The sequence below is a fragment of the Marmota marmota genome, unplaced genomic scaffold (assembly GCF_001458135.2).
Source record: "Marmota marmota marmota unplaced genomic scaffold, marMar, whole genome shotgun sequence".
Taxonomy (NCBI): Eukaryota; Metazoa; Chordata; class Mammalia; order Rodentia; family Sciuridae; genus Marmota; species Marmota marmota.
This window is the reverse complement of record NW_026000229.1, coordinates 42377289-42398212: the sequence shown is the minus strand read 5'-3', so window position 1 is coordinate 42398212 and position 20924 is coordinate 42377289. Positions and strand designations below refer to the sequence as shown.

General features: G+C 34.1%; 1 protein-coding gene and 1 pseudogene across 6 annotated transcripts in view; one reads left to right on the top strand and one right to left on the bottom strand.

The window, feature by feature from the left end:
* Dph6 (diphthamine biosynthesis 6) overlaps positions 1 to 20924 on the bottom strand; it is a 165697-nt gene that overhangs the window by 49862 nt on the left and 94911 nt on the right. For all 6 annotated transcript variants that reach the window (XR_007343917.1, XM_048793514.1, XM_048793516.1 and 3 more), the window contains one exon: positions 8760 to 8878. Coding sequence is in view for 5 of the 6 variants with exons in the window: in XM_048793514.1 (XP_048649471.1) it covers positions 8760 to 8878 (119 nt within the window). In the remaining variant the exon portion in view is untranslated. The remainder of the gene's footprint in view (positions 1 to 8759; positions 8879 to 20924) is intronic.
* On the top strand, positions 6610 to 6720 carry LOC125613435 (annotated as a pseudogene).

The window sequence follows — 20924 nt, the reverse complement described above, 5'->3', positions numbered from 1 at the left end:
TGATACAACAGATCCAAATCTCTGGAACAGTATGAAGGCAGTTCTAAGAGAGTTCATAGCATTAAAAGAATAGAAAGATACCAAATAATCAATCTAACATTACATCTCAAAGATCTAGAATAAGAAGAACAAACCAACACCAAAATCTGTACAAGATAGAAAATAATTAAAATAAATAAAATTGAGAATAAAAATAATACAAATGATAAGACAAAGAGTCAGTTTTTGAAAGTAAAAACAAAATTCATAAACTCTTAGCCAAATTAACCAAAAGAAAGAGAGAAAAACTCAAATGAACACCATTTGCGATGAAAAAAGATATATCACCAGACACTATGAAAATCCAAAGGATAATAAAAAACTATTTTGAAAATTTTTACTCCAATAAACTAGAAAATCTTAAAGATATTGGCAAATTCCTAGAGATAAATGATCTATCCAACTGAACCAGAAGGATATAGAAAATTTAAACAGATTGGCATCAAGCAATGATATTATGGTGAGGATGTGGGGAAAAAGGTACACTCACATATTGTTGGTGGAACTACAAATTATTCCAACCACCTGGAAAGCTGTATAGATATTCCTCAAAAAACTAAGAATAGAACCACCATAAAACCCAGCTATCCCTCAGTATATATCCAAAAGATTTAAAATCATCATGTTATAGTAACACAGCAATGTTAGTGTTAATAGCAGCACAATTCACAATGGCCTAGCTATGGCACCAATCTAGATGCCCTTCAACAGATGAATGGATAAAGAAACTGTGGCATATAAACACAGTGGACTATTACTCAGCCATAAAGAAGAATAACATTATAGTATTTGCTGGTAAATGGATGGAAATAGAGATTTTCATGTTAAGTGAAATAGGCCAGTTCCAAAATGTCAAAGGTGGAATGTTTTCTCTGATATGTGGAAGCTAATCCAAAATAGAAGAAATATCAGTATAGTATAAAAAGGGGATGAAAAGGGAGGGAAGAGGGATGGGATAAGGAAAGAATTTTGGAATGAATCTGACTTAATTCTCCTATTACATATATGAATATATCACAGTGAAACTCTCCATCAAGTATATCCACAAGACATTAATTAAAAAAAATAATAGCAGAAAGATCAGTATAGTGATGGGAACAGGTGGAGGGAGGAAGGGAGGGAAAGAGGAAGTACAAGGCATTGAATCAGAACAAACTACATTCCATACTGTTATAAGTCTATCAAAATGAATCCTAATGTTATGTATAACTTAAAAGAACCAATAAAATTCCATATGTAATAGTTAAAAAAAGCAACTATATGTGACTGCAAGAACATAGGACAAAAAAGTTTTAAGGATGAAATAACTAAATTATACAAAAAGAAACCAATGGAAAGCTAGCTTAGAAATCAATATCAGACAAACAAACTTTAAGGCAAAAGCATTATTAGAAATGAGACATTTCATAACAATAAAGAATTACACCAGGAGAAGTACATAATAATGTAAATCTACATGCAACTAATAGCACAACTTTGAAATACATTAAGCAAAACTTGATAGAAATACAAAGATAAATGAAAAACTCATTATATCATAGTATAAGGTTTAAATATAACTCTTTCAATTGGTAATATGACAAGGAAAACAACATATGTGATCTGAACAACATGCATAGACAGCCTCATTTTATTTCTAAGTATATTGTACTGTACCTCAAAATAGCAGAAAAAGCATAATTTTCTAGTGCACATGAAACATTTTAACAAAATTGACCATTTTGAGCATCCATTCAAAATGCTCAAAAGTTTGAGCAGTCACTCAAAGTTTTAAAGAAATGAAATGAATTTCAAGTATACTATCTGACCAAAATGTGATTGTGCTAGAAACCAACTTCAAAAGAGAAGACTCTTGTTTGGAAATTAAGAAACACATTTCTAAATAGCTCACGAGTTGGATAAGGAATGTACTTTGAACTAACTATAAATAAAAATAGAACTATACCTGCAATTAGAGGAAACATATAGGTTTAAAAACATATATTAGAAAACAAGCATGAAATTTAACATCTATGCATGCATCAAGAAATTAGAAAACAATAGCATATTGAAGCCACTGAAAGTATAAGGAAGGAAATAAAGCAGTATAAATTAATGAAATAGAAAACCAATAGGTAATATAGACTACCAAGGAAACCAAAGGACTAATAAAATCAAACATTTACAATACTGATAAAGTGGAGGAAAGGAACTAATTACCCATTGGAATGAAAGAATAACATCATTACTGATCCTAGAAATAATAAAAAAACAATAAGAAGACATTAGGAAGTACATTATATCCATAATTTCCAAAACTTACCAATAATTCAGAGAAAAACATTATCAAATAAAAAAATCTTAATAGTCAAATATAACACAGCAATGGAACATCCAATAAAATCCTTCCCCAAAGGAAATCTTCATGTCCATATGGCTTAAGCAATAAATACTTCCAAACATTAAGAAAAAATTAATACCGATCTCTTACAAACACCCTTTAGACAACAGAAAAGGAGGAACTACTTTAAAGCTTAGTTTACAAGTCTTATTAGCCAGACCTGTCACTACTAGGAAAGTAAAATTATAGATTGATCCCTCTTATGAAAATACATGTAAAAATCCTAAACAGAGTACTAGTAAAATGTATAAGCAATGTATAAAAACCACAACCAATTGTGACATTCCAGAAATGCAGTCAAAATGATTACAGAAAGAAAAATAACTTAATAGAATTCTACAAATATAATTTATTTCTCAAAGATATTTATAGATGAGAATTACTTCAATTTGATAGAGATTTAAAATAAACATGTTCACAAATTCTATGAAACTTATCCCAATGAGAAATGGAATTTATGATCCTTTCCTTGAAACTGAGGGGGTTTGTGGCTGTCTGCAGAAGAAAAACTTTTTGGTACTCTGGGTTACCATGTAACAAATAAGAATACCTTACAGATACCATGATGTTAGCAATACTGAACACATTAATTTAGCCTGGTGTAGGCTCTTCGCTCACAATGGACAGTTGATGCCAAGCACTAAATATGTAAATGATGAAGTATCCAGATGATTGCATCAGCCAGTCATTTAGGTCACCCTGAGTTGTCCAATAATTCCCAATTGGTACCCCAAGTGTCAAGGAGAAAAAAAAAAGTGCTTTGTCCCTTCTAGATTCCAGATCCACAGGCTCTGTAAACATAATCAAATGCACATTATTTCGTGCCTTTCTGTTTTGAGTAGTGTGTTTTCAGTAAGAGGTAACAAAATGTAACAATTGTCTACAAAATATTTATAGTCATTTTAAGGCTTACTGAAACATTTCTTATGAGAATTATACCTATAACTATCATTTTATTCAACACTGATGATGCACGGCTTCTTCCCAGAACAAGGTCCCATACTGGCAAGAAACTTCTAGGAATAAAATAGAAATTGAGCAGGATAAAGAAAAGATAAATTCAGATAAAAGTGGAGAACAAACTCAGGAAATCTCAAGACATAAAAGTATAAGACTCTTAAAATAAAACATACAAGTCAATCTTTATGACAGAGTTAGGAAATGATTTCTGAGATATAATATCAAAGAAACATTGCTATAAAAAATCAACAAATTAAACTCTTAAAATTAAGAACTTTTGAACTTCAAGGTACACCACAAGAAGCGGAAGAGAATATCAGAATGGGAGAAAATATTTACAAACCACACATCTGATAATAGGTTCATTACAAGAATATATATAAAAAAGAATATTTCAACTGAATACAGGAGTAAAAAAACAATTCAATTTTACACAATGGTGAAAGACTGGAATTGTCACTACTGCAAAGATGACATACAAATGGCAATAAGTACATGAGGAGATGCTCAACATCATTAGTCATTAGCAAAATCCAAAATAAAACCATGATGAGTATAACTTTACATTACTAGGATAGCTATGGTAAGAAAGAGGAAAATTATTATTTCTATCTCTTACAAATAGTAAGTAATAATATCCCGACTTTTTTCTTTCCTTGTCCTTACCCCAGGACTGAAGTAATGAGGATGAGATAAAGTCTTGTAAATAATTTATTTTACACTTTGTAAGGAGTCCCTGTTCCCTTTGGAGATAATTTTCTTTAAAAGTAAGGAGAAGGACTGTGCCTTCACATTTGGAATGTATTTAAATAAATATTTGGTGGGGATGGGTGGGCAAAAAAACAGTGAATCCAGCTTTACAACTCTGGAGATGTCTCCAAGATTCTGATTTCATCCCTGACTTGAAATGTAAACACATGTTGCTAGAGGTAAACTCTTTGATGTTCCCAATATCTATTCAATCATCTATTAAGTTCTAAAGGTTGCAGTTTTAGTCTGGATCCAAAGTTTCTGTAAAATTTACTCAGAAAGTGCTAACTTCGAAAACATTAAAATATTTTCCCCACAAACCCACATATGTAATGCAATACAAAATGAAGAAGAAATTGAGTTAAGCCAAAATATTAGATTGTCAAATAATAACTCAGAGAAAATCAGAGAATTTATATAGTATTAACATTTATGAGAATTCCAAGAATAGAAGTAATCAAACAACACAGCAAAACAGGCAGAGATTCAGGACAATCAGAAGAGCTCTACAGGACCTTCTCTACCACATTGCCTATATTCTTGCTAATATTAGCCCATACATTCAATTAGAATTACAGCACCATTCTCCATTTCGCACTTCACATTCACAGTGCCGTGCATAGTGCCCAGAGATTATCATTATCAATAAATTCTAGATCTCATCTTGTTTGAGGATATAACTATATACCAGATATCACAGTATAGGTTTTAACAGTTATTGGTGTCTAGATGCCATTGTGCCAACAAGCTCCCTTCAAGACAATAAATGCTCTTCCTTTGGTCTTGTCCAATTTTGATCAGTGTTTCATGAGGACAAATTCTTTTTTTAACAATAATACCTGAACCATTCGTGAACAACTATTAAGGCCACACTGTCCAGTAATTTCCAACCATAATTTAGGCTAACTATAGTATTTCCATAAGTGGGTATCCTTGTTTGGTTCCGGCCAGACTCTCAGCCATCATTATTTAATAATTTCCCCAGTGATTAGAATATTCAATAGTCTTCCCTGGGTAAGGATAATATCCCTCTTCTTGAACTGTTGACTGATATGATGTCCCATTTAAGTAAATATTCTATTAGTGTAGTCATTTAAAGCTTTCATGTCCCTCTAGGGTCATCTCCAAATGTGGCCAGTCTCTGGAAGAGAGCTCCCTCTAGTGTTTCTGTTTGAATGAGTAAGTCTTTTTCATCATGATGAGCTTTCAAAAGAACATTGATTTGTTCTGATGTAGTACTCGAATCCCCAAGACTAGTACCAAAAATTTCTACAGAATATCAGACAGCAGGGAAGACATTGGTTAAGCCACTCCATGTGTTATTACCACAATATACTAGTAAAATTTATGCAATTTAGGAAAACAGTTTTTATACACATACCCCTAAAAAATATGTTCCAAAGATTGCCATTTGGTATATGGAATATAACTTTGCTTGGATATCATAGGTTTTTCCATAAACATATTTTGCACAACTCCATAGAGGAGTTATTAGTAATGTCTATTCATTAAGCCATATCCAAATCTATCCCTCAAGGGTGATCTTCTAATTTTCTTAAATGAAAACTGAATTCCATTCACATTTATATATCCTATTTGAAGGAGATCACACAATGGTAGACAGCAGAAATTTACCTTTTATTCTAACTAGGTAGATGTCTTAGTGACATTGTTTTGATTATTCTCACAAAGAGTGTAAAAACTCTACTATTTGGTATTCTGCACTTAGATAATCCATTCACAGTAGTTATCAGAAAAATGATCAGAATAGTAAATATAGTCTATGAATCAAGAACTGAGTGGTTACTATGAGCGCTAAACTACCTACAGTGAACTAACCTAATACAGTCAAATTATTAAGCAGTACTGCCATTTTGTTATCCAGGTGGAATCTTTTTAGGTGGAGCTTCTACATCACCTATTTCCCTTCTCTAGAAAAAACAGACCCAAAGTGTTTTCTTAATATTAGTTAAGATCTGTAAGGGATACCTAAGAGTATCTCCAAGCTTGGAGGCTCTGGTATGGGGATCACATGATTATATCTGTCCTTAAAACTTTTTTTTTGAATAATTTCTTTTTTACAATACCTTTATTTTGTTTATTTATTTTTGTTTGTGGTGCTGAGGATTGAACCCAGTGCCTCACACATGCTGGGCGAGCGCTCTACCACAGAGCCACAGCCACAGCCCTTCCATAGAACTTTAATTAAAGTGCCTTTCCACCCATCTTTTATAATTCCCCTCAACCCCATTTATTATCTATTTTGATACATACCCTTTTCTCTAAAATTAGGCTTTCTGGTTCAGTAGATGTATTATGAACCCATAGGGGTGATAAAAATAGCAGACTTGGTAACACTTTTTGGCAGAAATTACAGGGTTTGATAGGACACTTGTTTTTGTGTTTAGAGAGGTCTTAATTTGCCTAAATGGAATTAAGTTATGTATACCCCTAAGAACCTTTAGGAATATGTGCTGTAAATCCTTTTGCATGTTCATAAGGGTGATGATTGGGTTTGGGGGTTTTACACCATTGTGTTAGATTGCCTCCCTCAAACCTTGTTATAGTGTTGGTACACTGCCTGTTTGATGTGGGGTGGGGGGAGAAAAAAAGAAAATATATACTATCAAATTTAATGTTATTGATATTATATTTTGTGTTAAGATAATATTTTCCACTATTTGGTACATGCAACTTTGAACTCAGATATAGGTCCAGTAAATCAGGCAAAACAAAAATTTTGCAAAATTGTGAGACATAAAATTATGTTCTTTCATCCTTCCCTATATTCCCCATATTCCTACCTCCCAATCGCAGAAACCTTACCAGTAGAGTCCTGTTATTACTCTCTTTCATAGTTAATATTAACAGAAAATCATTTAACTGATTAAGCTCACCCTTAACTTGTATGATTTTTCTAGTGATCAATTTATTTACTTTGCTAACAAATATATCTTTCAAGAAGGTCTTCCAGTGACAATAAAGTAGACTTAAAGCTTTTTCTGTCATCTCTCTCTTTCTCTGTTTTAGCAACAAGACTACTACAAGCAGTCCAAAGATAAAAGTCTTCCCCTGTGATAAATATGATAATTTTTTGCTAAGTTTTTTTTGCCACAAAGTCTGTAAGTGATATGTTTATGAGGAAATAATATGAGTTCTTCCTTCTTGCTTTCCAACGTGTGTACTCTAATTACTAGAAAAAATAGATTGCAGACCTGTTTTCTTGTCTCTTTGTTTCAAATATTATTAGATTTTGTAAAAAATATCATATCATCTGTTCTTAAGAATCAAGATTTTCATTGTGGAAGAAAAATGAAGAACAGAAGGGATAAAGATTATTTATTTCATCATTCAATGATACAAATAAACCTCATAAACATAATATTGAGCCAAAGAAGCCAGACATAATAGAGAATACACAGTATAATTCATTAGTATGAAATTCAAAAACAGGGTTAGAGATATTGCTCAGTTGTAGAACATTTACAAATAGTTCAATTCCCTGTACTACAAAACCAAATTTTTTTTTTCTAAAATTAAAAAACAGGAAAAATCACGTATCAAATATTGAGAAACTTGTTAACTTTGGGAAGGCAAATACTAACCAGGAAAATGTTAGCAATGCTAATGTCTGCAGTCTTTACCTTTCTTTGATGTTGTTTGAAATGTGAATTTATTTATAAAGTCTTCCACAGCTTGAGACCTCTTTATTTCAGAGATCATCAAGGTAAACACTTACATGAGTAGGCTTTGGGAATCCTGAGGCTTCAGGGCATTTTCTATAATAAGTTAATAAAACAAATGCACTGGGATCAACCCTATAGTTTCTCAAAAATCAACATATTTATAAAAATTCAAAATAACAAATTAACATGTTCATATACAACATCCACATTTGAATCAGATTAGTATCTGCCTGCTATGTCTATGTTAAATAATCAAATAACATTCCCTCAAACATGATTTTCTCACCATCCCCAACAAAAACCCACTACCATGTTTATTTCTGATAACACAAAATACATCATTCTAATTTTAGTATTATTCAAAATATGTTAAAAATGTAAGAGGAATATCATGTGTTGTACCAAATACATATTTTTAGAATCTTTTGAAAACAAAAAATCTCAAGGATCCCTGTATTTCCCGTTTCCTACAAATCTGAGTTCCAAATCCTATAACAATTTAAAAAAAAAAGAAACATAATACAATATCAGTTTTAGAATTCGTTATACATTCAAAAAAAGAAGCTCACTTTTCATCACTTTGGCAAATGTTCAAAATCCTATATTAAAACTTTCTATTCTTTACAACAAAAGGTGTTTATTTTTTTTTAACTTGTGACTATAAATTTTTATATTCTACTTTTTTTTAGAGAGAGAGAGAGAGAGAGAGAGAATTTTAATATTTATTTTTTAGTTTTCGGCGGACACAACATCTTTGTTTGTATGTGGTGCTGAGGATCGAACCCGGGTCGCACACATGCCAGGCAAGCGTGCTACAGCTTGAGCCACATCCCCAGCCCAATTTTTATATTCTAAATCATTCTTAGTTTTTCATTGTAACTGCTTATTAGTGAACTAAGATTATCTATGTGTTAACAGTCCTCTTTTAGAGTCTAGTTACGTACCCAAAGCTGCTACTTTGATGATCACTGCTTGAATGTTAGATGCTATCATCTCTCGGAGCAAATCTTCCTGGTTCCTTTGCCAAAGGTAAGCTAAGAGTTGGAGATTAAGCCTTTTACACCTAAAAGTAAAAAGAAAAAAAAAAAAAAAGATGTGATCTCTTAATGTTCCATACTTAGATCTAGAGCAATTACTTTGATTTTGTACATAATACTTCTTTCAAGGATTTCATCATTTAAAATGTTTTAAAAAAATGTCTTGCCTAATGAAACTTATACACACACACACACACACATATGTAAATATTACACAAATATATTTAATTCCCCTAGGTTAAGCATAAACATATAAAATGAAATCTCCAAGCAGACTAGATATATTAATGTTAGTAAGGTTATAAGTTTAGAAATCTATGTGAAAAAGCCTACAAATGTCAATGGATGATTATCTCTTTAAAAAAAAAAAACTTCCATGGGTACCAAAATTGTGAAGTGTATGCAATTGGGAAAATAAATTTATTCTTATAACCATATATTTAGTAAATTTACAATGCCTATGAACTACTTTTATCTGCTTAGAAATGCTTCTTAGTGAAAAGAAAATAACAAAAAGTAAAATTCATTGAGTGCATGATAAACTGTAGGCATTGTACTAGATATTTTATACTATTGATATAGTAGAAAAAATATGGATTTTGAAGTCAAAACATATCTGGGTTTGAAATCTCATCTGTATTCTAGCTGGATGGTTTTAGCAAGTTAAGTAAATTCTTAAGATCTTGTGTTCATTTCCCTAGTTCATAAATAAGGGCAAAAATATTTCCATTCAAATTTCTTGATAAGATTAAAAGATGGAAAGTGAAGTCATGCTTTATTCTTGTTCCATATTCCTCACATTCCATACCCAATTTTCACTATGCTTAATGTGATTATTCCTCATCATTGCCACTACTAATACCCTGGTCTGAGTCACCATTATCTTTTTTTTTTGGTGGTGCAGGTGGGGGTGGAGGTTGTTACTAAGGATTGAACTCAGGGGCACTCAACCACTGAGCCACATCCCCAGCCCTTTTTTTGTTTTTGTTTTTGTATTTTATTTAGAGATAGGGTCTCACTGGGTTGCTTAGTGCCTCAATGTTGCTGAGGTTGGCTTTGAACTCGTGATCTTCCTGCCTCAGCTTCCTGAGCCACTGCTGAGTTACCATTATCTCTTATGTCAATATCTTAATTCCTTTTCCTGCTTCCACCCCTTCTCTTTTAAAATTCATTTTCAATATCGCAGCCAGTGTGATTCTTTTAAAATACAGATGATGGGATTCCTTGCAATACCTGTATCACCATTTTATACTTGTCTTTGTAGAGACCTTTTACCTCTTTAAATTTATTCCTGCGTATTTTTTTTGTCAGCTATTTTAATTAAGATTGCATTCTTGATTTCTACTTCAGATAACTGGCTACTGATGTACAGCAATGATGCAGATTTTGTCTGGGCATAAATACCAAGGAAATAAGAGTATACTGAAGAGACATCTGCACTCTTGTGTTTACTGAAGCACTATTCACAATAAAGAAATGGAAATAACCTAAGCATTCATCACCTGTTTAATGAATGTGGAAAAAATACATATAAATAATGGAGTAATATTCAGCCATAAAAAGAATGTAATCCTATCATTTGTGACAACATGGATAGAGCACCATGTTAAGTGAAATAAGCTAGGACAGCAAGACAAGTACTATAGAATCTCATTTACACGTGGAATCTAAAAAGCTGACCTCATAGAAATTGAGAGAAGGGAGGTTACCAGAGTTTCAGCTGAGAGGAAAGTAGGAGAGAAAGATGGGGAAAGGTTGATTAATAGGTACCATGTTACAGTTACACAGGAAAAAGAAGTTTCGGTTTGCTATCATATATCAAGGTAATTACAAATGACAATAATGTACTCTATATTTCAAAAGGCTAGAAGAAAGGATTTTGAAAGTTCTCATCATAAAGAAGTGACAAAGAAATGAAGAATTTCATCATGAAGAAATGAGAAGATAGACATGTTTCATCTGATTTAAACATCATAGGATGCACACATGTCAAAACATTACATAGTTACCTCTTTAATATGTATAATTTTTATGTATCAGTTGAAAATTTAAAAATCCTTGCAATGAATCCACATGGATATTACCCTGGTTAGTTCCTGTTCCTTACTTAATTCATGACTTTGATTAAATGTCACTCTCTTAGGAAGGATTATAATTGATTAATAATAACTTAAAGGTAATGTGGATAAAGAATGTAATAATGCGTAGATAAAACAGGCATTCATGAAATGGTAGTCAAGCCAAGTGACTTGTCCAAGTCACATAATAAGTAGCTGAGATCAATTTCCAACCAAGAATATCAGTCTAAAGCCTATTATCTCTAGGTGTCTGTAAGGTTTATTACTCTCAAACCAATCATCCCTAGAATATATATGGTTGTTTAGCTGACTATTCTGGCCTACACAGATATCTTCTCCCCACCACCTCAGAATCTCACAGTACCTACTCAATGTACCAAATGTTTTGTCATTTACTCACAAATGGTATTAAAAATATCACTATCTTTTCAAATACATACATCTAGAGTTTCAAAGAAATCAAAATCTTCTTCATTACAGAGACATTTATGTAATTTTTGTATTTGTAAAATGCCTCAAAGCACCTATGCTGAGGTAGTTAATTTTAAAAAAAGTAATAAAATTTGAAATACCCATGTGACACAAGCACTTTGGTTCTTGATTTCTTGTCACTGATGTTTAATGCCTACTAATCAACTAGACTCTCTACATTTTCTTAATAAGATTTTGGTTTTATGGAATACCTTATTCCTTCCAGTCCTCATTGCGAAATTCTTGGTTGTTGCTCTGGAATTCACAGCATTTAAAAATTATTTTAGGGGCTGGGGATGTGGCTCAAGTGGTAGCACACTCGCCTGGCATACATGCGGCCCGGGTTCGATCCTCAGCACCACATACAAACAAAGATGTTGTGTCCGCCGAAAACTAAAAAAAATTAATATTAAAAAATTCTCTCTCTCTCTCTTTTTCTCTTTAAAAAAATTATTTTAGACTTAAATCAATCTTATCCTATTTAAATTTTTTAACAGTTGAAAATATCATGACTCAAACAAACTTCCTGTGTAAATCACTGTTGCATTTGAGCTTGTGAAATCTATTAAACACTTAAAAATAAATAAATAAGTAAACCGATGCACTATTCCAATGTGGAAGGCTAGAGGGAGGCTACATTCTATGTCACTCTGTGACCTGGGATTCAACTAGTGGGAATACTGTTTCTCTGCTAATAATTAGAGGACCCCCAACAGCTGCTCCCATGCAAGAATCCCAGTCTCTTTCTCCATACAGGTCCCCCAGCCTCAGTTTTAGCACAGGACTCCCGGCCACTTGTCCACACAGAATTTCTAGGTGCCCAAGCAGGACCACTGGCATCACCACCTACGCAGGACTCCTGGCCAACCACCCATATGGGAATCCTGGCTGCTGCTCCTATGTAGGACACCAAGCCACTGCCCACATGCAGAATCTCCAGCCTCAACTCCCATGTGTACCCCCATCTACCAATGTGGGGCTCTCCCGGTTGCTTCCATTTTGGGATATTGCAACTACTTCCACCATCCCCTACATGCAGTAGCTTGCATCTGGAGACACCCTACAGGGTCTGGAGACAGCCAGCCACAACACTGCATGCCACAGAGCTGCATCTCTGAATATGCCACCCAATGCCACCGCCCCGCCACACCTGACCTGACACCTCATGACTGAAAGCAGCCACCTCCATCTTGGGACACCTTTGTCATTGTATTTAGTTGGGGCTATTCTCACTTTGGGACACTGGCTGTGGTTTAAAGGAAAATCAAGGTACCTAAAGTCCCCAACTCCCCCCTCTCCCCGGCAACCAGTAAGCCAGCATAGTGCTTGGGGCTACATAGCCAGTCCATAGATCGCAAAGCCTGGCAGGGAACAGCCTAATACAAAACAGCTCTCAGCAAAAGATATGTACCCCCAGAGTGCAGCCCTCAAAAACTCCAGAGAAAAAGGTTCCTGATTAGGAAGTAGAAAGGGAGGTGATGAGTGAATAGGAAGTACAAAGGGAGGTGATGAGTGAAACACAGTTTAGAGGCTAAATTAGAGAACAGGAATTGTGAGGTCTACAGGCGATATAAGTAGATAAAACCAGGGTCAACATCACACGAGTGGGGCTCAAAGGAGATCCTTGGGGTTCAGTCTCACATCAAGAACTGGCAAGTGCTATACCCCATCTCCAAGAGCCCCACCCCAAGACCAACTCTCCCATCCTAATAACCCTTCACCATCCTGAGGGTGGAAATACCAGCAAACAACAGACAACCCCTCCTACTGGAAGAGAATGGAAGCAGGAAAGATACTGATCTCCAACAAAAACAATCCTTATATCTTTATTTGAGAGTTTTTTTTCTCTTTTGTCTCTCTCTTCTCCTGCCCTCACATCCCCATCAACATTGTGAAACTAAGTACTTTTCATGAATTAGGCTACTAAGGACCAGGATGTCTGAATAGTATCTTACAGTTATGTTGTATATTCTTTTATCTTCTATTTTTAGACTTTTTATTTTTCTTAAATATTATGTTTATTTGTTTTCTGTACTCTCTCTATTGTCTTCCCACTTACATGTTTCTCCCAAATCACATACTCTTTTCTCCTGCAATTAACCAATTTCTTTAGATTCCTCTTTTCATGATTCCTAAGATCTAATAACTATATTCTCACCTCCAACCCCCTCAACATCCCATCTTACACCTCACCCCTGGTTCTTTGTCCACAATCAGAAAAGGTAGACCCTTTTGCAAACCTACTGTTTATATTGTAGATAATAATTGAGTTCTCCATTTATGTATATTGTGACAAAACCATAAACATCTTAATAGCAGCTATTTGGTTTAAGGTTGTATATTGTTTGTATTGGGATCTGTTAATATTGTTCTCCCTCTCAAAGGAGAGGTATTTGAACACTGCAGGGACAGTATAAGTATACAGGGTAAAAAACCATAACACCTCAGGTCTTCAGTCCTAGAAGGGAAGACACATGAACAACATGAAAAAACAAGGGAAGAAAGTGCCTCTCTCCACTCCCAAACCAAGAGACTACATTATTAGAATCCATGGCCAACACAATAGAAGAAATTTCAGTGAAGGAGTTCAGGATATACACAATTAAAATGTTCTGTGAATTAAAGGATGATATAAGAGAACAAATGCGGGCAGCAAAAGATCATTTCAATAAAGAGCTATGTAAGCAAATATAGGAAGCAAAAGATTAATTCTTCAATAAGGAGAAAGAGGTTCTGAAAAAAAAAAAAAAGATATCCTTGAAATGAAAAAAAAAAAAGAAAACAACTCAACAGAAAGCACCACTAATAGATTAGATCATTTGGAAGACAGAATCTCCAACAATGAAATCAAAATATATAATCTTGAAAAGAATGTTGACCACGCAGTGAAGATGGTAAGACACCATGAGCAGAACATTCAAGAACTATAGGATAACATAAAAAGATCAAATTTAAGAATTATTGGGACAGAAGAAGGCATAGAGTTCCAAACCAAAAGAATGTACAATCTATTCAGTGAAATAATATCAGAAAATTTTCCAAACAAGAAGAATAAATTGGAAAATCAAATATAAGAGGCTTACAGGACATCAAATGTACAGAATTACAACAGATCCACACAAAAGCATATTATAATGAATATGCCTAGCATACAGAATAAGGAGAATATTTTAAAAGCCAAAAGAGAAAGGAATCAGATTACATATAGGTGGAAACCAATCAGGATCTCTGCAGATTTCTCAACCAAAACTCTCAAAGATAGAATATTCTAGAACAACATATATCAAGCTCTGAAAGAAAATGGACACCAACCAAGAATCTTATATCCAGCAAACTTAAGCTTTAGATTTCATGACAAAATATAAACTTCCATATAAACAAAAGTTAAAAGAATTCACATAGAGAGCCTGCACTATGGAACATCCTCAGCAAAATATTCCATGAGGAGGAAATAAAAAAACAACAATGAACATCAGCAGAGGGAGATATTACACTAAAGGAAAACCAATCAAAGGAGAAATCAAGTCAAGTTAAAAACCAAAAAATAAACAAAAATGACTGGGAATACAAATCATGCCTCAATAATAACTCTGAATGTTAGTGGTCGAAAGACACTAATCAAAAGACACAAACAGGCAGAATGGACTAAAATAAAAGACCTAACAATATGCTGCCTTCAAGAAACTCATAAGAAAAGACATCCACAGTCTGAAGGTGAAAGGTTGGTAAAAAACATACCACTCACATTGTCTACGGAAACAAGCAGGGGTTTCCATCCTCATATCAAATAAAGTAGACTTCAAGCCAAAGTTAATCAAAAGGGATACAGAAAGCCATTTGATACATAAGGGAACCATATATCAACAAGACATAAGGATTATAAATATATATGCCCCAAACAATGGAGCATCTACATTCATCAAATTCTTCTTAATTTCAAGAGTCAAACAGACCACAGCACAATAATACTGGGTGACTTTAAGACATCTCTTTCACCACTGGATAGATCTTCCAAACAAAAGCTAAACAAACAAACTATACAGCTCAATAGTACAATCAATAACTTAGACTTAACTGTCATATATAGAATATTTCACCCATCATCGAGTCAATAGACTTTCTTCTCAGCAGCACATGGATCCTTCTCTAAAACAGACCATATATTATGCCACAAAGCAACTCTTTGCAAATACAAATATGTAGAGATACTACCCTGCATTGTATCAGATCATAATGGAATGAAATTAGAACTCAATAGAAAATAAAAAATAGAAGCTACTCCAATACCTTCAGACTAAATAATATGCTTTTCAATAAACAATGGCTTGTAAAACACATCAAAGAGGAGATTCAAAAATTTTTAGAGGTAAATGAGAAAAATGATACAACATATTGAAATCTCTGGGACACCATAAAGGCAGTACTAAGAGGAAAGATCATTTCATGAAGTTCATTCTTCAAAAGAATAAAAAGTCAACAAGTAAATGACCTAATAGTATATCTCAAAGCCCTAGAAAAAGAAGAACAAATCAACACCAAAAGCGTAGAAGACAGGAAATAATTAAAATCAGAGCTGAAATCAATGAAATTTAAATAAAAGAAACAATTTGAAAAATTGACAAACAAAAGTTGGTTCTTTGAAAAAGTAATTGAAATTGATTAAAAAGTAATTAAAATTAATTAAAAAGCCTTAGTCACCTTAATGAAGAGAAGGAGAGAGAAAACTCAAATTACTAACATCTGTAATGAAAAATGAAATATCACAATGGACACTACAGAAATACAGAAGCCAACTAGAAATTATTTTGAAAATTTATGCTCAAATAAAATAGAAAATATCAAACACATTGACAAATTTCTACAATCATATGATTTGCCCAAACTCAATCAAGATGATATACACAAGTTAAACAGATCAATTTCAAACCATGAAATAGAAGACGCCATCAGAAGCCTACCAATCAAGAAAAGCCCAGGATCAGATGGATACACAGCTGAATTCTACAAGACCTTCAAAGAAGAATTAATACCAATACTCCTCAAATTATTTCATGAAAGAAAAAGAGGAAACACTTCCAAACTCATTCTACGCAGCCAATATCATTGTGATTCCAAAAACAGACAAAGACACATCAAAGAAAGAAAACTTCAGACCAATATCTCTAATGAACATAGATGCAAAACTTCTCAATAAAATTCTGGCAAATCGAATATAAAAACACATCAAAAAATGATGCACCACAATCAAGTGTGATTCATCCCAGGGATGCAAAGTTGGTTCAACATACAGAAATCAATAAATGTAGTTCATCACATCACAGACTTTAAATAAGAACCATATGATCATATCAATAGATGCAGAAAAAGCACTAGACAAAATACAATACCTCTTCATGTTCAAAACACTAGAAAAACTAGGGATAATGGGAACATATCTCAACATGGTAAAAGCTATCTATGCTAAGCCCCAAGCCAATATCCTTAAAAATGGAGAAACACTGAAAGCATTCCCTCTAAAAACTGGACAAGATAGGGATGCCCTCTTTCACCACTTATATTTAACATAGTTCTTAAAACTCTAGCCAGAGCAATTGGACAAATGAAAGAAAAGCCTACAGATAAGAAAAGAAGGACTCCAATTATCACTATTTGCTGATGATATGATTGTATATCTAGAAGACCCAAAAAATTCCACAAGAAAACTAATAGAACTAATAAATAAATTTAGCGAAGTATTAAGATACAAAATCAATACCATAAATCAAAGGCATTTCTATGTATCAGCGACAAATCCTCTGAAAGAGAAAGTAGGAAAACTACCCAATTTAAAATAGCTTCAAAGAAAAAAAAATACCTTGGAATCAATTTAACAAAATAGACCTCCATAATGAAAATTACAGAACACTAAAGAAAGAAATTAAAGAATATCTTAGAAGATAGAAAGAGCTCACTTGTTCTTGGATAGGCAGAATTAATATTGTCAAAATGACCGTACTACCAAAAGCATTTTCAGATTTAATGCAAATTCAATTAAAATCCCAATAATATTCCTCATATAAATAGAAAAAGCAGTCATGAAACTCATCTGGAAAAATAAGAGACCCAGAATAGCTAAAGCAATCCTTAGCAAGAAGTGTGAAGCATGCAGCATCACCTTAAACTATACTACAGAGAAATAGCAACAACAACAGCATGGTATTGGTACCAAAATAGACTTGTAGACCAATAGTACAGAATAGAGGACACAGAGACTAACCCACATAATTACATTTATCTCATATTAGACAAAGGTACCAAAAACCTACATTGGAAAAAAGATTGCCTCTTCCCCAAATGGTGCTGGGAAAACTGGATATCCATATGCAACAACATGAAATTAAACCCCTATCTCTCACCATGCATAAAACTCAACTCAAAGTGGATCAAGGACCTAGGAACTAAACCAGAAACCCTGCACCTAATAGAAGAAAAAGTAGGCACAAATCTTCATCATGTCAGATTAGGCCCCAACTTCCTTAACAAGACTCCTATACTGCAAGAAATAAAATCCAGAATCAATAAATGAGATAAAAAAATAAAAGCTTCTTAGCAAAAGATACAATCTGTGAGGTGAACAGAGCGCCTATAGAATGGGAGCAAATTTTTACCACATGTACATCAGACAGAGCACTAATACTTGGGATATATAAAGAACTCAAAAATCTTAACACTGAAAAAACAACCCAGTCAATAAATTGGCTAAGGCACTGAACAGACACTTCACAGAGAATAATATACAATCAATCAATAAATACATGAAAAAATATTCAACATCTCTAGCAATCAGAGAAATGCAAATCAAAACTACTCTAAGATTTTATCTCTCTCTAGTCAGAATGGCAGCTATTAAGAATACAAGCAACAATAAGTGTTGGTGAGAATGTGGGGAAAAAGGAACACTCATACATTGCTGGTGGAACTGCAAATTGATGCAGCCAATATGGGAAGCAGTATGGAGACTCTTTGGAAAACCTGGAATGGACCCACCATTTGACCCATCTATCCCACTCCTTGGTTTAGACCCAAAGCACTTAAAAGCAGCATACTACAGTGATGTAGCCACATCAGTGTTTATAGCAGCACAATTCAGGACAGGTAAATTGTGGAACCAACCTAGATACCTTTTAGTAGAGAATGGATACAGAAAATGTGGTAAATGAATTATTATTTAGCATTTAAAGAGAATAAAATCATGGCATTTGCAGGTAAATGGATGGAGTTGGAGAATATTATGCTAAGTGAAGTAAGCCAATTCCAAAAAAACAAATGCCGAATGTTTTCTCTGCTATGAGGATGCTGATCCATAATGGGGATGAGGGTGCATAGGAGGAATGGATGAAATTTAGATAGGGCAAAGGGGAGGAAGTGGAAAGGAGGTGGCATGGGTGTAGGAAAGATGGTAGAATGAAATGGACACCATTATCCAAATATATGTATGAATACATGAATGGTGTGACTCTACTTTGTATACAACCATAGACATGAAAAATTGTGCTCTATATTATGTGTACTATGAATTGAAATGCATTCTACTATCATGTATAACAAATTAGATTAAATAAATTTTTAAAAAGATATAAAAAGAAAATAAGCTGATGTAACACAAATTATAAATTGTAAATAAAGTAATTAAAAACGGAATGTATAGATCAATGGTCTCCCAGACATATCACATTAAACTTTTTGAGATTAAAATTATTGCAGAAATGCTTCATGATATAAAATATGGTCATAAACCATGTGTTGAAGTATACTTGAACTATGTTTTGAGAAAGTCTTGCCTTCAATCATGGGTCATTCATGTGTGTGTGTTTGTGTGTGTATCTGAGTGTGTGTATGCAGCTTCCTAATCAGGTACACATTTTAATTTGTTTTCTAACTTTTGGAGAAGTCAGCCCTATAACTACTAACTCATGTTATGTTTGAACTTACTAATAACATTAATTTGTAAACTAAGTAATTCTCAAGAGAAAATGTCATGAAATTGCAGTGAATAATATTTCTAACTTATGGCTTAAGAAATACGTGATCCATTTTCATCTGTAGATCAGCCTTCTCAAATGCAAGCATACAGAACTTTAAGAAAAACATTCTGAATATTCTGGAGAATATTTGACATCTTCCTCCATCTCCACCCTCCAATGCCCAGAGATCCTGAAATACTCCTAAAATAGAGATCATCATATGCTTTCCCCACCTCTCCCCACATTTACTTTAACATTTTTCATTTTTAACCTTCATTTTTAGCCTGAAATTCGAAATCAAATAAAAATAAACTTTAAATATTTAAGCCTATTAGTATACATGTTTTTAATGAAACAATATGAATGTTTGTAAAACTTAAAAACTACTACATAATATAGTCTGTATCTTACTTCCATTTATCCTTTTGAATGGTATAGTAATTTATTTCAAGTCAAGACTCTCAAATAAATACTGGAGTACACATTTTCTTTTTTGCTAATATAATTATCCATAAAGACTATAATTTTTTTTTACAAAACCAACATTAAATAATTAAAAAATAGTAAAATTTACCCTTATGATTTTTGAATAAATCAATGGAACTGACTGCTTCTAATTGTAGATAAAACTAAAATGTTTTAGTAGTGCTACAACCCTTGGAGGGAGACTGGGTAACCTGTAGGAGAGCAACAATTTAAAAATGTGTTGAAATCAGCATGAATTCATATGTAGGTATTTCAATCACATGAATATTTTCGGCTAAGAACTAAATTCTATAGGCCAAAAAGAAGGAGATTCTTCAGTAAACATTTTTTTTTCTTTAAAATGTACTATATTTCTTTTATTTGCTCCTGATTTTTATTACAAATGATGGCAAATTAAAAGAGATGAAGCCTTATTCAGCAAATCGCCCCGCGGCTAGAGTCTGCAGGGCGCGCTGGGAAACGAGGAGATAGCGGCGCAGGGATACAGCGCTGCAGTTTCTGCCAGCCGTGCAAGCGCCGTACTCAGTGTTGAATTCTGGGTTCAAGACAGGGGAAGGAAGCGGTCCATTTCGGTTCTCCACACAGGTCAGACCACAGAGGAGGCCAGCGGCCACCATATTGGAGAGCTGACGTCACCATCCCTGTTTTCGACTGACCGCAGCTCATTCAGCCATAGAACAGGTAATTTCAGGCTGCCATTCGCCTGCGGCTTGCAGACAGATTACTCAGGCTCAGTGCCTGAGTGCTTCTTGGAGCCTGCTCTTATCAGAGCATACACCGAGCACGGAGCGGCCGAGTTCCGGCTCCCGGAGCGGCCCTGGCCCAGGGCGTAGGAGCCCGCGGAAACTGTTGCTTGGAGCCTGCTCTTATCAGAGCACACACCGAGCACGGAGCGGCCGAGTACCAGCTCCCGGAACTGCCCTGGCCCAGGGCTAAGGAGCCTGCGGAAACTGCTTCTCGGTCCGGGTACTGCTGAGGACCGGTCAGGAATCACCCGTTGCTTTGGTTACCCGGCAAAGGGAACGAAATGCTGC